Genomic DNA, 12,081 nt, shown 5'->3' with positions numbered 1-12,081 from the left:
TATTGTATCTGGACTAGGCAGTGATTTTAGATTGTTTTATTTTCCAGTATTGTATCTGGACTAGGCAGTGATTTGTTGATTGTTTTATTTCCAGTATTGTATCTGGACTAGGCAGTGATTTTAGATTGTTTTATTTCCAGTATTGTATCTGGACTAGGCAGTGTGATTTTGATTGTTTTATTTCCAGTATTGTATCTGGAACAGGGAGTGATTTGTTGATTGTTTTATTTCCAGTATTGTATCTGGACTAGGCAGTGATTTTAGTAGATTGTTTTATTTCCAGTATTGTATCTGGACTAGGGCCGTGATTTGTTGATTGTTTTTATTTCCAGTATTGTATCTGGACTAGGCAGTGATTTGTTGATTGTTTTATTTCCAGTATTGTATCTGGAATAGGCAGTGATTTTAGATTGTTTTATTTCCAGTATTGTATCTGGACTTGGCAGTGATTTTAGATTGTTTTATTTCCAGTATTGTATCTGGACAGGGAGTGATTTGTAGATTGTTTTATTTCCAGTAATTGTATCTGGACTAGGAAGTGATTTGTTGATTGTTTTATTTTCCAGTATTGTATCTGGACTAGGGAGTGATTTTAGATTGTTTTATTTCCAGTATTGTATCTGGATAGGAGTGATTTTCGATTGTTTTATTTCCGTATTGTATCTGGACTAGGCAGTGATTTTAGATTGTTTTATCTTTCCGTATTGTATCTGGAACAGGGAGTGATTTGTTGATTGTTTTATTTCCAGGATTGTATCTGGACTGGAAGTGAGCTACCTATGTCTATCAGTCTGAATCAAATTTGTCAGACAGATCAAAATCGACTCGAAGAAGAAGAAGGTGATTGTACGTACGAAGGACCTAAATCAGGTCAGTGCTGACCTAGTTATCGTGGCCGACCCCGTAGGTGTTCTGAGAAGTGAGGCTGTACTGTTTGAAACCCGTACTTCCTACAGGAGTGGTTTACAAGGCTGTGAAGGAGCTAGGTAAAACCATCTACAATGTAGATTTTATATTGTAATTCTTCTGATATGTGATGACTTCTTCATTATAGTGATCTGAGCGATTTTTATGGGCGGATCTAAACAACAAATTAAATTTTACAGCATTGTATATAAACATGATGTCACTATGACGTGTTGTCAGGATTTGAGACAAAATGGCTGCCTCTGCTGGATTTTCTCAACATATGACGAAAAATGGTGGTATACATCTATTAGTTTATCAAACATTTCTGTGTGACTAAAGTATTCATGAGATTATTGACAAACAAAGACTGTCAAATTTGTTTACATTTATGAGGCAGGCAAATTGTGGTTTCTTAATTGCATTTTACATCATTATGAAGACAAATGGGTTACGCATAGTATTTTACTTTTCTGAATATTATGACTCAAAATAAAAGTGTCTTTTAAAAATAATATTTATTGACATTGCTTAACTGACCAGTAATGTGATCCAATGTATATACAACAAGGTGTCTACGATTCACAGAAAGTAATCGTCGGGTTCTCTGAGGCGTTTTGGGTCCCGATGAGTTGACGCCGGCAGTGGTTTACCATGACAACACCAGAGGGGGAGGAGCCATTCATCCAGACATGGTTTCAACATGCAGAATCTGATTGATAGGCCATTTCTGGTTGGTTCGTTATAGCGATTGGAGCATGCTATCAATCTGGAACCAAGACTCCGATAGAGGAACTCAAAGAAATAGGTAGGCCGTAAAGATTACTGTATTAGGTATTTGCATATTACCAGAGTTATACTACCTTGAAAAGTAAGTTTTGGATTGTGATTACAATGTTGTTTATGAACACGTCATATTTTATTTTCAGAGCAAATGGCACAAGTTTTCCTCATGAAATAATGAATTCACAATCGTATATACCTCATCAGCAAGGAGTAGATAACTCTGTAATATGCAAAGAGGTTTTATTGGGACCAAAAAACAACTGTGATTCTTCCAGTACTACATGATTCATAACTTAACAAACATTTTATATGTATAAAAAATGATTATCTGCTCAATATGAGATCAGTTCAAAATTCAGATTGATTCATGATCAGTGGACCTATTAGTGTCTGTTGAATATTGTGGACACATGACGAGATCAGTAAAGAAAAAAACACAAAACGGTTTGATATTTTGTATCAGACAAGACAGAATATTTAAGATTAAGACTTTAAATAATTAAATTTAAAGTTTTTCAAATGTTATTGACGGAGTTGTTGCCCTTTTAATTTTATGTCCATGGGACATGATTAGTTATTGTCTTCTAATCTTACATTTTAAAACTCCACTTATTATTATTTTCAGTTTATAAAAACTTTGGGGAAGTTGTTTGGTGGAGAAGATTTGGTGAGACAGTATAATCTTACAACTATAGTGAGATCCCAGTGGACCGGTGACCCCTTCTCTATGGGGTCTGGGGCGTACCCTAGGACAGGTAGGTCACATGGTGAGATCCCCAGTGGACCAGGTGACCCCTTCTCTATGGGGTTCTGGGGCGTACCCTAGGAAGGTAAGTCACATGGTGAGATCCCCAGTGGACCAGTGACCCCTTCTCTATGGGGTCTGGGTATGGTACCCTAGGACAGTTTAAGGTCACATGGTGAGATCCAGTGGACCAGTGACCCCTTCTCTATTAGGGTCTGGGGCGTACCCTAGGACAGGTAAGGTCACATGGTGAGATCCCAGTGGACCCAGTGACCCCTTCTCTATGGGGTCTGGGGCGTAACCTAGGACAGGTAGGTCACATGGTGAGATCCCAGTGGACCAGTGACCCCTTCTCTATGGGGTCTGGGGGTACCTAGGACAGGTTGGTCACATTGGTGAGATCCCAGTGGACCAGTGACCCCTTCTCTATGGGGTCTGGGGCGTACCCTAGGAAACTGGTAGGTCACATGGTGAGATCCAGTGGACCAGTGACCCCTTCTATATGGGGTCTGGGGGTAGTACCCTGACGGACAGGTAAAGTCACATGGTGAGATCCCAGTGGACCTTGTGACCCCTTCTCTATGGGGTCTGGGGCGTACCGTAGGACAGTAGGTCACATGGGGAGATCCCAGTGGACCAGTGACCCCTTTCTATGGGGTCGTTGGGGCGTACCGCTAGGACAGGTAACGTCACATGGTGAGATCCCAGTGGACCAGTGACCTTCTTATGGGGTCTGGGGCGTACCCTAGGACAGGTAGGTCACATGGTGAGATTCACAGTGGACCGGTGTCCCCTGTCTATATGAGGTATGGGGGAGTGGGTACCATAGGTCAGTAGGTCACATTGCTGAGGATTCCAGTGGACCGGTGACACCTTCACTATGGGGGTCTGGGCGTAACCTAGGACAGGTATATGAGTCATAGTAGTCGAGAATCCCAGTGGACCAGTTAACCTTCCTCTATGGGGTCGGCGGCGGTTAACCCTAGGTCTGGTTGGTCACTTGATTAGATACCATGTGGACCAGTGACCCCTTCTCTATGGAATCTGAGGCGTACCTAGGGACAGGTAGGTCACATGGTGAGATTCCCAGTGGACCTGTGACCACATTCTACTATGGAGTCTGAGGCGTACCCTAGGACAGGTATAGGTCACTTGGTGAGATCACAGTGGAACGGTGACCTCTCTATTAGGGTCTGGGGACGTACCATAGGGACTGGTTGGTCAATGGTGCGAATACCAGTGGTCCAGTGGACCTATTCTCTATAGAGCGTCTGTGGGCGTTACCCTAGGACAGGTAGTCACATGGGGATGATCCCGTGGACAGTTACCATTCTCATATGGGGTCTGGGCGTTTACCATAGAATGGTAAGTTCACATGGTGAGATCCCAGTGGGAATGGGATGACCCCTTTCTCTATTGGGGTCTGGGGCGGTACCTAGGCCAGGTTAATAAGTCACATGGTGAGATCCCAGCTGGACCAGTGACCCTTTCTATGGGGTTGGAGCGTGTTACCCTAGGAAGGCTAAGTCACATGTGAGATCCCAGTGGACCTGGTGGACCCCTTCTCCTATGGGGTCTGGGAGCGTCTACCCTAGGACAGGTAAGTCACATGGTGAGATCCCTAGTTGGAATACAATTTTGAAAAGTGACCCCAGGTGAATTCTCCTACTGTACCCAAAAGGTAGGTCAAAAAAAAATCCCATTGACACATTCAATAGTATGGGGTCTGGAGACATACCCTAGGGACAAGGTCACATGGTGAGATCCCAGTGGACCAGTGACCCCTTTTCTATGGGGTCTGGGGCGTACCCTAGGACAGGTAGGTTTTTGGTGAGATCCCAGTGGACCAGTGACCCCTTCTCTATGGTCTGGGGTCGTACCCTAGGACAGGGTCACATGTGTGAGATCCCAGTGGACCAGTGACCCCTTCTCTATCTCTATGGGGTACCCTGGGGCGTACCCTAGGACAGGTAGTCACATGGAGCTGTACTTATGTTGACAGTGTAACTTTATTATAAACAAACATGGTGAGATCCCAGTGGACCAGTGGCTTTCCACTGTGTGATATGTATAAAGTCCCAGATCAAAAGGAGATGATTTGAGACATGGGGTTTACCATGTGTCTTTATTATGCCTAAATGTGAGCAGTTTGACTGGACCCCTTCTCTAAACGTGTGCACCCTAAAACAGGTAAGTGCCTGGTGAGGACCAGTGAAGACACATTTGAGCTGTTCTGATTCAAAACCCTAGGAACAGTCCATGGTGAGATTTTGAGGGATGAATGACCCCTTAAATATGTCAAAGTTTGACTCTGGGGCTAACAAAAGTGCCATATATTACTTGGAATGATCCAGTGGAATGACCCTTTCTTCATTTTTGATTTGTTTTACTATTAAATTACTGATACTGACCATGGTTAACCTTGTCCAGCTCTTGGGTGCTCTAGAATAGTAAGTTGTCCCCTTTTTGTAACTGTGATGTTCTGACAAAGTCATGGGTAGATCCCATAAAAAGAATGATGTATGAATGATTTACCTGTAGGTAATGCTACAGTGGAATGATTCTGTTTTTGTCTTACCCTAGGACAGGTAGGTCACATGGTGAGATCCCAGTGGACCAGTGACCCCTTCTCTATGGGGTCTGGGGCGTACCCTAGGTCAGGTAGGTCACATGGTGAGATCCCAGTGGACCAGTGACCCCTTCTCTATGGGGTCTGGGGCGTACCCTAGGACAGGTAGGTCACATGGTGAGATCCCAGTGGACCAGTGACCCCTTCTCTATGGGGTCTGGGGCACCCTAGGACAGGTAGGTCACATGGTGAGATCCCAGTGGACCAGTGACCCCTTCTCTATGGGGTCTGGGGCGTACCCTAGGACAGGTAGGTCACATGGTGAGATCCCAGTGGACCAGTGACCCCTTCTCTATGGGGTCTGGGGCGTACCCTAGGACAGGTAGGTCACATGGTGAGATCCCAGTGGACCAGTGACCCCTTCTCTATGGGGTCTGGGGCGTACCCTAGGACAGGTAGGTCACATGGTGAGATCCCAGTGGACTGGTGACCCCTTCTCTATGGGGTAGGGGCGTACCCTAGGACAGGTAAGTCACATGGTTGAGTCCCAGGTGTGGACCAGTGACCCCTTCTATATGGGGTCTGGTGCGTACCCTCAGGGACAGGTAAGTCACATGGTGAGATCCCAGTGAACTGATCACCTTCTCTAAATGTCCTTAGCAGAACTGAAAACTATGTTGGTCCTATGATGTACATTAAAATTAAACATAAAAGTCTTTCTAGACCTGTGATTGGTCAGTTTATTCTCTCCTGACCAATCACAGGCCTAGAGAGATTTAATGTTTTTTTATGTACATCATAGAACCAAACTATCTGACTCGTCTATATTTACACACATAGCCTTCCTTTTTCTATGAAATAGTGCAGGTGAGGTTATAACCTTGGAGTATTGTGGATGAGGAATGTGTTAGTACGGGCATTTTTTACTGTGTAATTTTGTTACGTGGGAAACATGTTACTATAGATATTATTATAGAAATGTGTTGCTATGGAAATATGTTAACCAGATATTATCTGTTATTCTCATGATAGTTAGACTTTTTATATTAAGTTTAAGACAGGTGTCAATAACAGAATCCTTCAAAATGTAGCCATTTTTGTAATTCATCATTTTGTTCATTTAATAAATGTTATTCCATATCAACTGATCTGAGAGATATTAAACAGAATGTATAACATTTGTTTATTATAACCAATGACTGTATTTATCTGATAAAGAGTTGTGAGGGGATGTTTGACCGTTTTGCTAGTGATACTGTCCATAATCCTCTCAAAATGTCCACTTCTACATGTTTGACACTTGCTCACAGCTTCAGTAGCTTCATCATTTTAAATTTTTATTGCGGTAGTCTTTTGTCTGTCATCGTGCATCATCCGTTGTGCATCATCCGTTGATATTTCCTTGTGAACATGATAACTTGAGTAAATATGAAATGATCTTAATGAAACTTTGTAGACTAAGATTGAAAAAAAATCTTGGACAAGTTCGATTGACTGTAATTTACGGAGTTATTGCCCTTTGCACTAATAATTATTATTGAACCTTGGGAACACAATAACTTGAGTAAATATGCACCGAGCTGAAAGATGATCCACTGCTGACAGAGCATAAACAATACTCATTATCTGAACAATAATTGGTGTTTAATTGCGTATATGTGTCTAATTAACAAAAAATAATAATATAAGATAATTTATTTTTCTGTTGCTGCATGTGCAATAGATGCTTCATAGGATATAGTTCCATGGAATTTTTTCGGGATGCAATTCACTATTTTAATATTTATATCGTGAAATATTAGAAGCTCAACCTTTTCAATGGTGATAATGGTGTAAAGCAAGTTACTTTTGTAACTGAAGAAAAATTCGTAATCGTCTGCTCCTGTTTTTACAGAGAAAAAATGTCATTTGTCAATGGTGAAGCATCTTTAATGAAACCTTTTTGATGTAGACTAATATTAGAAAGATCTCGGACAAGAGTCAAAAATCAGCTTGATTCGACTAACTTACAAAGTCATCGCCCTTTGCACTAATAATTAATATTTGACCTTGTGAGCATAATAACTTGAGTAAATTTAAACCAAGATTAATGAAACTTTGTAGGTAGAATAAATTTTGAAAGATCTGGGATGAGTTAAAAAAATCAGCTTTATTCGACTGTAACTTACAGAGTTATTGCCCTTTGCACTTATCTTACTTTTTGTTCTGTTTCCTCCATTTTCTGTTTCCTTTCCTTATAGCACCATTCTATATAAAGTGCATTTTTAAATGACTTTGTCATATTGTAGCTAAGATAATCAAACATCGTCATGGATAATAATCCAGGGCAGCTGAGGGATATTCTATACGGGATTCTTTGTTATTAATTGTCATGATGGAGTACAGAATTCTGCTAACATAGTACATTTTTAGTTTGAAAAGTGAATCCTGTTTTATGAGATTTTAAAAATTATAAAACATCAAATAACTGTGAATATGTTCTAAATTTCCCTTTGCTGTCGGTCAGATCTACATCATCCAGGAATGCCCATATATATACATAGGATATTTTTAGCCAAGCACATTTATGAGGTATTATATATTTTCTTTATAAAGATGCATTTTTGTGAAACTGTGAACCAAATGAAGATAAATCATAAATTGATGTTCTGTTTGTAGAACAATCATGTATGAAAACAAAGTACACAAAATCTGGTCTATGAAGGTTACCTCCCTTTGTTATATAGTCACTTAGTCAGTCAACAGATGATATAGGGAAGTGATTAAAAGGAAACAAATTTTAGTATTAAAACACTTTGTTTGCCTTAACTACAGGTTTGACTGTAAAATTACATTGTTAAAAAGGTCTGTTTATTATGAAGGAAATTGTAATGTAAAAATGCACTATTTTACTTACATCTGTATTGTCATGTATTTTGGGTTACATTTTCTGTATTCTCGTGTACCTGGTACATATTATCTTAGGTTACATTTTGTTATCGTGGGTATATACATTCTGGTGTTCAATAATAAAATATATAGTTTTTACTTTTTAGAATCTGTTGCTTTAGTGATTTGTAAGGTCATCTGAACCAAAGGATTATCATTGTTCCATCCGTCATCATATGCCGACCACCATGTGCTGTCTATCGTGCATAAACTTTTCATTTGAGGATATCTAGAAAAAAAATATCAAAATGAATGAGGCCTAGAGATGTGATATTGGGTCTGTAGAATGATGGGATAAAATGGTATCACTAGTTTTAATCAAAACTAAATGGCATTGAACATCTATTCAATGTCACAGGGGCCAATTAGACTTAAAGCCTTAAAACAACTTCTTGTTAATAAATTAATTGGCTTCTTGTAAATAACTAAGAGGCCCAGAGACCTGATATTGGGCCTTCTGCAGAATTATTGAGTTACCAAGGTTTTTAAAATGAATGACTTTGACCTTCCATTTTAGGTCATATTGTTTTAAGTCTGGCTTAACTCATTAATATGGGTTCTTGTCACATAACTGATGAGGCTTAGTTGACATGGATTTTATGTATGCTCAGCATGCTGGAATGAAGTTGTTTCAAAACGAAATGACAATGACCTTCAGTCAAGTGTAAAATATGGGTCAAATAGGCAAAAATGTTTTTACACTAAAACAAGTTCTTGTCAATAAACTGGTAGCTATAAAAACTGACTTTGGACCTGTGGTATAACTAAGATGAAAAAATCTTGCTTTCAAGGTCAAATATGTGAAAATCTTCAAACAGCTTTAATATAATAAAAATTGATATTCTTTCCTAATAAATAGTAAAATATTGAAAATTTAAATATAGTATAACTTTGTACATTTGTTGCTTTGAAAATAAAAGCTTAATTCTGTAACTTACAGAGATAAATCAATCAACTTTTTGTTCTGTTCCTCATTTTCTGTTTCCTTTTAATTCTTGCATTTTTAAAACTTTGTCATATTGTGAAGATAATCAAAATCATGGATAATAATCCATTTTCAAGTACATTTTTAGTTTGAAAAGTGAATCCTGTTTAATATTTTAAAAATTATAAAACATCAATAACTGGAACAAATTTTAGATATTAAACACTTTATACAAGTTTGCCTTTTTGTTGAAACGGTGAACCAAATGAAGTTTAAATTGACTGTAAATTACATTTTAGTTTAAAACACTTGGTCTGTTTATTAAATTACATTGTTAAAAAAGGTCTGTTTATTATGAAGGAATATTGTAATGTAAAAATGCACTATTTTACTTACATCTGTATTGTCATGTATTTTGGGTTACATTTTCTGTATTTCTCGTGTACCTGGTACATATTATCTTAGGTTACATTTTGTTATCTTGGGTATAATACATTTTGGTGTTCAATAATAAAATATAGTTTTTACTTTTTAGAATCTGTTGCCTTAGTGATTTGTAAGGTCATCTGAACCAAAGGATTATCATTGTTCCATCCGTCATCATATATGCCGAACCACCATGTGCTGTCTATAGTGCAAAACTTTTCATTTGAGCTATCTAGAAAAAATATCAAAATGAATGAGGCCTAGAGATGTGATATTGGGTCTGTAGAATGATGGGATAAATGGCTCACTAGTTTTAATCAAACAAATGGCCTTGAACATCATTCAATGTCACAGGGGCCAATTAGACTTAAAGCCTTAAACAACTTCTTGTTAATAAATTAATTGGCTTCTTGTAAATAACTAAGAGGCCCAGAGACCTGATATTGGGCCTTCTGCAAATTATTGAGTTACCAAGGTTTTTAAAATGAATGACTTTGACCTTCATTTAAGGTCATATTGTTTAAGTTGGCTAAACTCATTAAATGGGTTCTTGTCAATAACTGAGAGGCTGCTTAGTGACATGATTTATGTCTGCAGCATGCTGGAATGAAGTTGTTCAAACGAATGACATTGACCTTCAGTCAAGGTCAATATGGGTCAAATAGGCAAAAAAACTAAAACAAGTTCTTGTCAATAACTGGTAGCTATAAAGAACTGACTTTGGACCTGTGGTATGCTAAGATGAAGGATATCTTGCTTTCAAGGTCAAATATGTGAAAATCTTCAAACAGCTTAATATGAAAAATTGAAATTCCTGAAGTAGTACTAAGCTGTACATTGAGTCTGTAACACGCTGTATCAACATGTAAGTTTGTTCACTTGAATGAACTTTGCCTGCTTTCAAAGTCACAGTCATCAAATATATAAAAAACAAGCATTTTCTACTGAAGATTTCTTAGTATGCAACGTATTAAGAGTTTGTCAAATAACTCTTAAATCTTAAACAACAGACGAAGATATCTTTTTCTTAAGTCACAAAACTTACTTATTTTACACCATAATTTTAGATCATAAATAAGTATTCTGTTCTGAAAGATCAATAAATTAATATTGTGTGGTGATTGTGTCAGTGAACGCTCACTCTCCGAGACGCCTGGTTCTACTATCAGGCTGGCTCGATCACTCTCCGAGACGCCTGGTTCTACTATCAGGCTGAACGCTCGATCACTCTCCGAGACGCCTGGTTCTACTATCAGGCTGAACGCTCACTCTCCGAGACGCCTGGTTCTACTATCAGGCTGAACGCTCACTCTCCGAGACGCCTGGTTCTACTATCAGGCTGAATGCTCACTCTCCGAGACGCCTGGTTCTACTATCAGGCTAAACGCTCACTCTCCGAGACGCCTGGTTCTACTATCAGGCTGAACGCTCACTCTCCGAGACGCCTGGTTCTACTATCAGGCTGAACGCTCGCTCTCCGAGACGCCTGGTTCTACTATCAGGCTGAACGCTCGCTCTCCGAGACGCCTGGTTCTACTATCAGGCTGAACGCTCACTCTCCGAGACACCTGGTTCTACTATCAGGCTGAACGCTCACTCTCCGAGACGCCTGGTTCTACTATCAGGCTGAACGCTCACTCTCCGAGATGCCTGGTTCTACTATCAGGCTGATAAACTCTGCTGTACTAAGCTTCTGTTCGGACAATTAACAAGCCGTCAACATACGATTTGAACCAATTTGTTACTTCTATAAGTAAATCTTACTTTTTTAGATTCCTTATATATATTACATGTTTTTCACGCTATTTAGTCAGATGGTTTTTAATTCGGGCGTACATTTTATTGTTACGCCGTTATTTCTATCCATACACAAAACAAATAGTTTTACATGAGCAAACTGGGTTTATGTACAAGTTCAAATTAATTCCTTTAGCCTCACATTTCAATGAATTTATATTTGGTTACTCGTTCTTTTTATCCACGCATCAACCTAATAAAATGGATTTGTTTTAAAGAACTAATTGACTTCATTAGATTTTCATTAGATTTAATTCAATCCTTTTACCATTCAAAGTTCGTTATATATAAATGTTACGCTGAATACAAATATAGACATCATTACATAACATTCTACGTTTTATGGCCATCAAGATATCATATATAATTTAATACACACATAAAAGTTTTTATTTACATCTGATGACTACAATTTTAAAAATACGTCCATTTTGATACACATTAAAAGACAATGAAACATCGACAGTATCTGTGTCAAAGCAATCCGAGTGCAGTTACTACATTTATGTGCAAAATTGTGTAAAACAGTTTTGCACAAACATTCCTTTGAATGCCAAGGTCTTAGTCATGGTCAGGTGTATATATGATGTCGACTCGTTGATGTAATACAGTTTATCCTGGTATTCATCTGTAACAAATATCGTATACAAGTACATGGACGGCTACTTTTGCCAGATGGTACATGTAAATTATGTTGACACTTGCGTATTTTGCGAGACGATCGCGAAAAAAATATCCACAAAATATACCCCCAGGAGGCTTTGGGAGGGGCCAAAAGGGGTAAAATTTACTAAAATTTCAAAAATCTCCTCCAATCACAGATGTAGTAGAATCCAATACTCTTCATGGATAGAAAGGTCTCAAGGCCCTCTACTAAAATTGTGAATTATATGACCCTGGGGTCTCTGGTTTTCCCCTGGGGAGGGGGTTAAGTTTACTATAGTTTATATACGGAAAAAACATTTTAGAGCATTGTTTGGTCATTTGTAAAAGGAAATG

General features: G+C 38.6%; 1 protein-coding gene across 1 annotated transcript in view; it reads left to right on the top strand.

Annotated features, from left to right (window-relative positions):
- Positions 1-5,542: 5,542 nt before the first annotated feature.
- The window catches only part of LOC138311331 (sentrin-specific protease 5-like), an 11,998-nt gene continuing 5,459 nt past the window's right edge, over positions 5,543-12,081 (top strand). Inside the window, exon 1 of the mRNA XM_069252756.1 lies at positions 5,543-5,611. Coding sequence (XP_069108857.1) covers positions 5,543-5,611 — 69 coding nt within the window. The remainder of the gene's footprint in view (positions 5,612-12,081) is intronic.

The sequence above is a fragment of the Argopecten irradians genome, unplaced genomic scaffold, assembly GCF_041381155.1.
Source record: "Argopecten irradians isolate NY unplaced genomic scaffold, Ai_NY scaffold_0017, whole genome shotgun sequence".
Classification (NCBI taxonomy): Eukaryota; Metazoa; Mollusca; class Bivalvia; order Pectinida; family Pectinidae; genus Argopecten; species Argopecten irradians.
The sequence above is the reverse complement of the archived record's forward strand: the minus strand, read 5'-3'. Positions and strand labels throughout refer to the sequence as shown.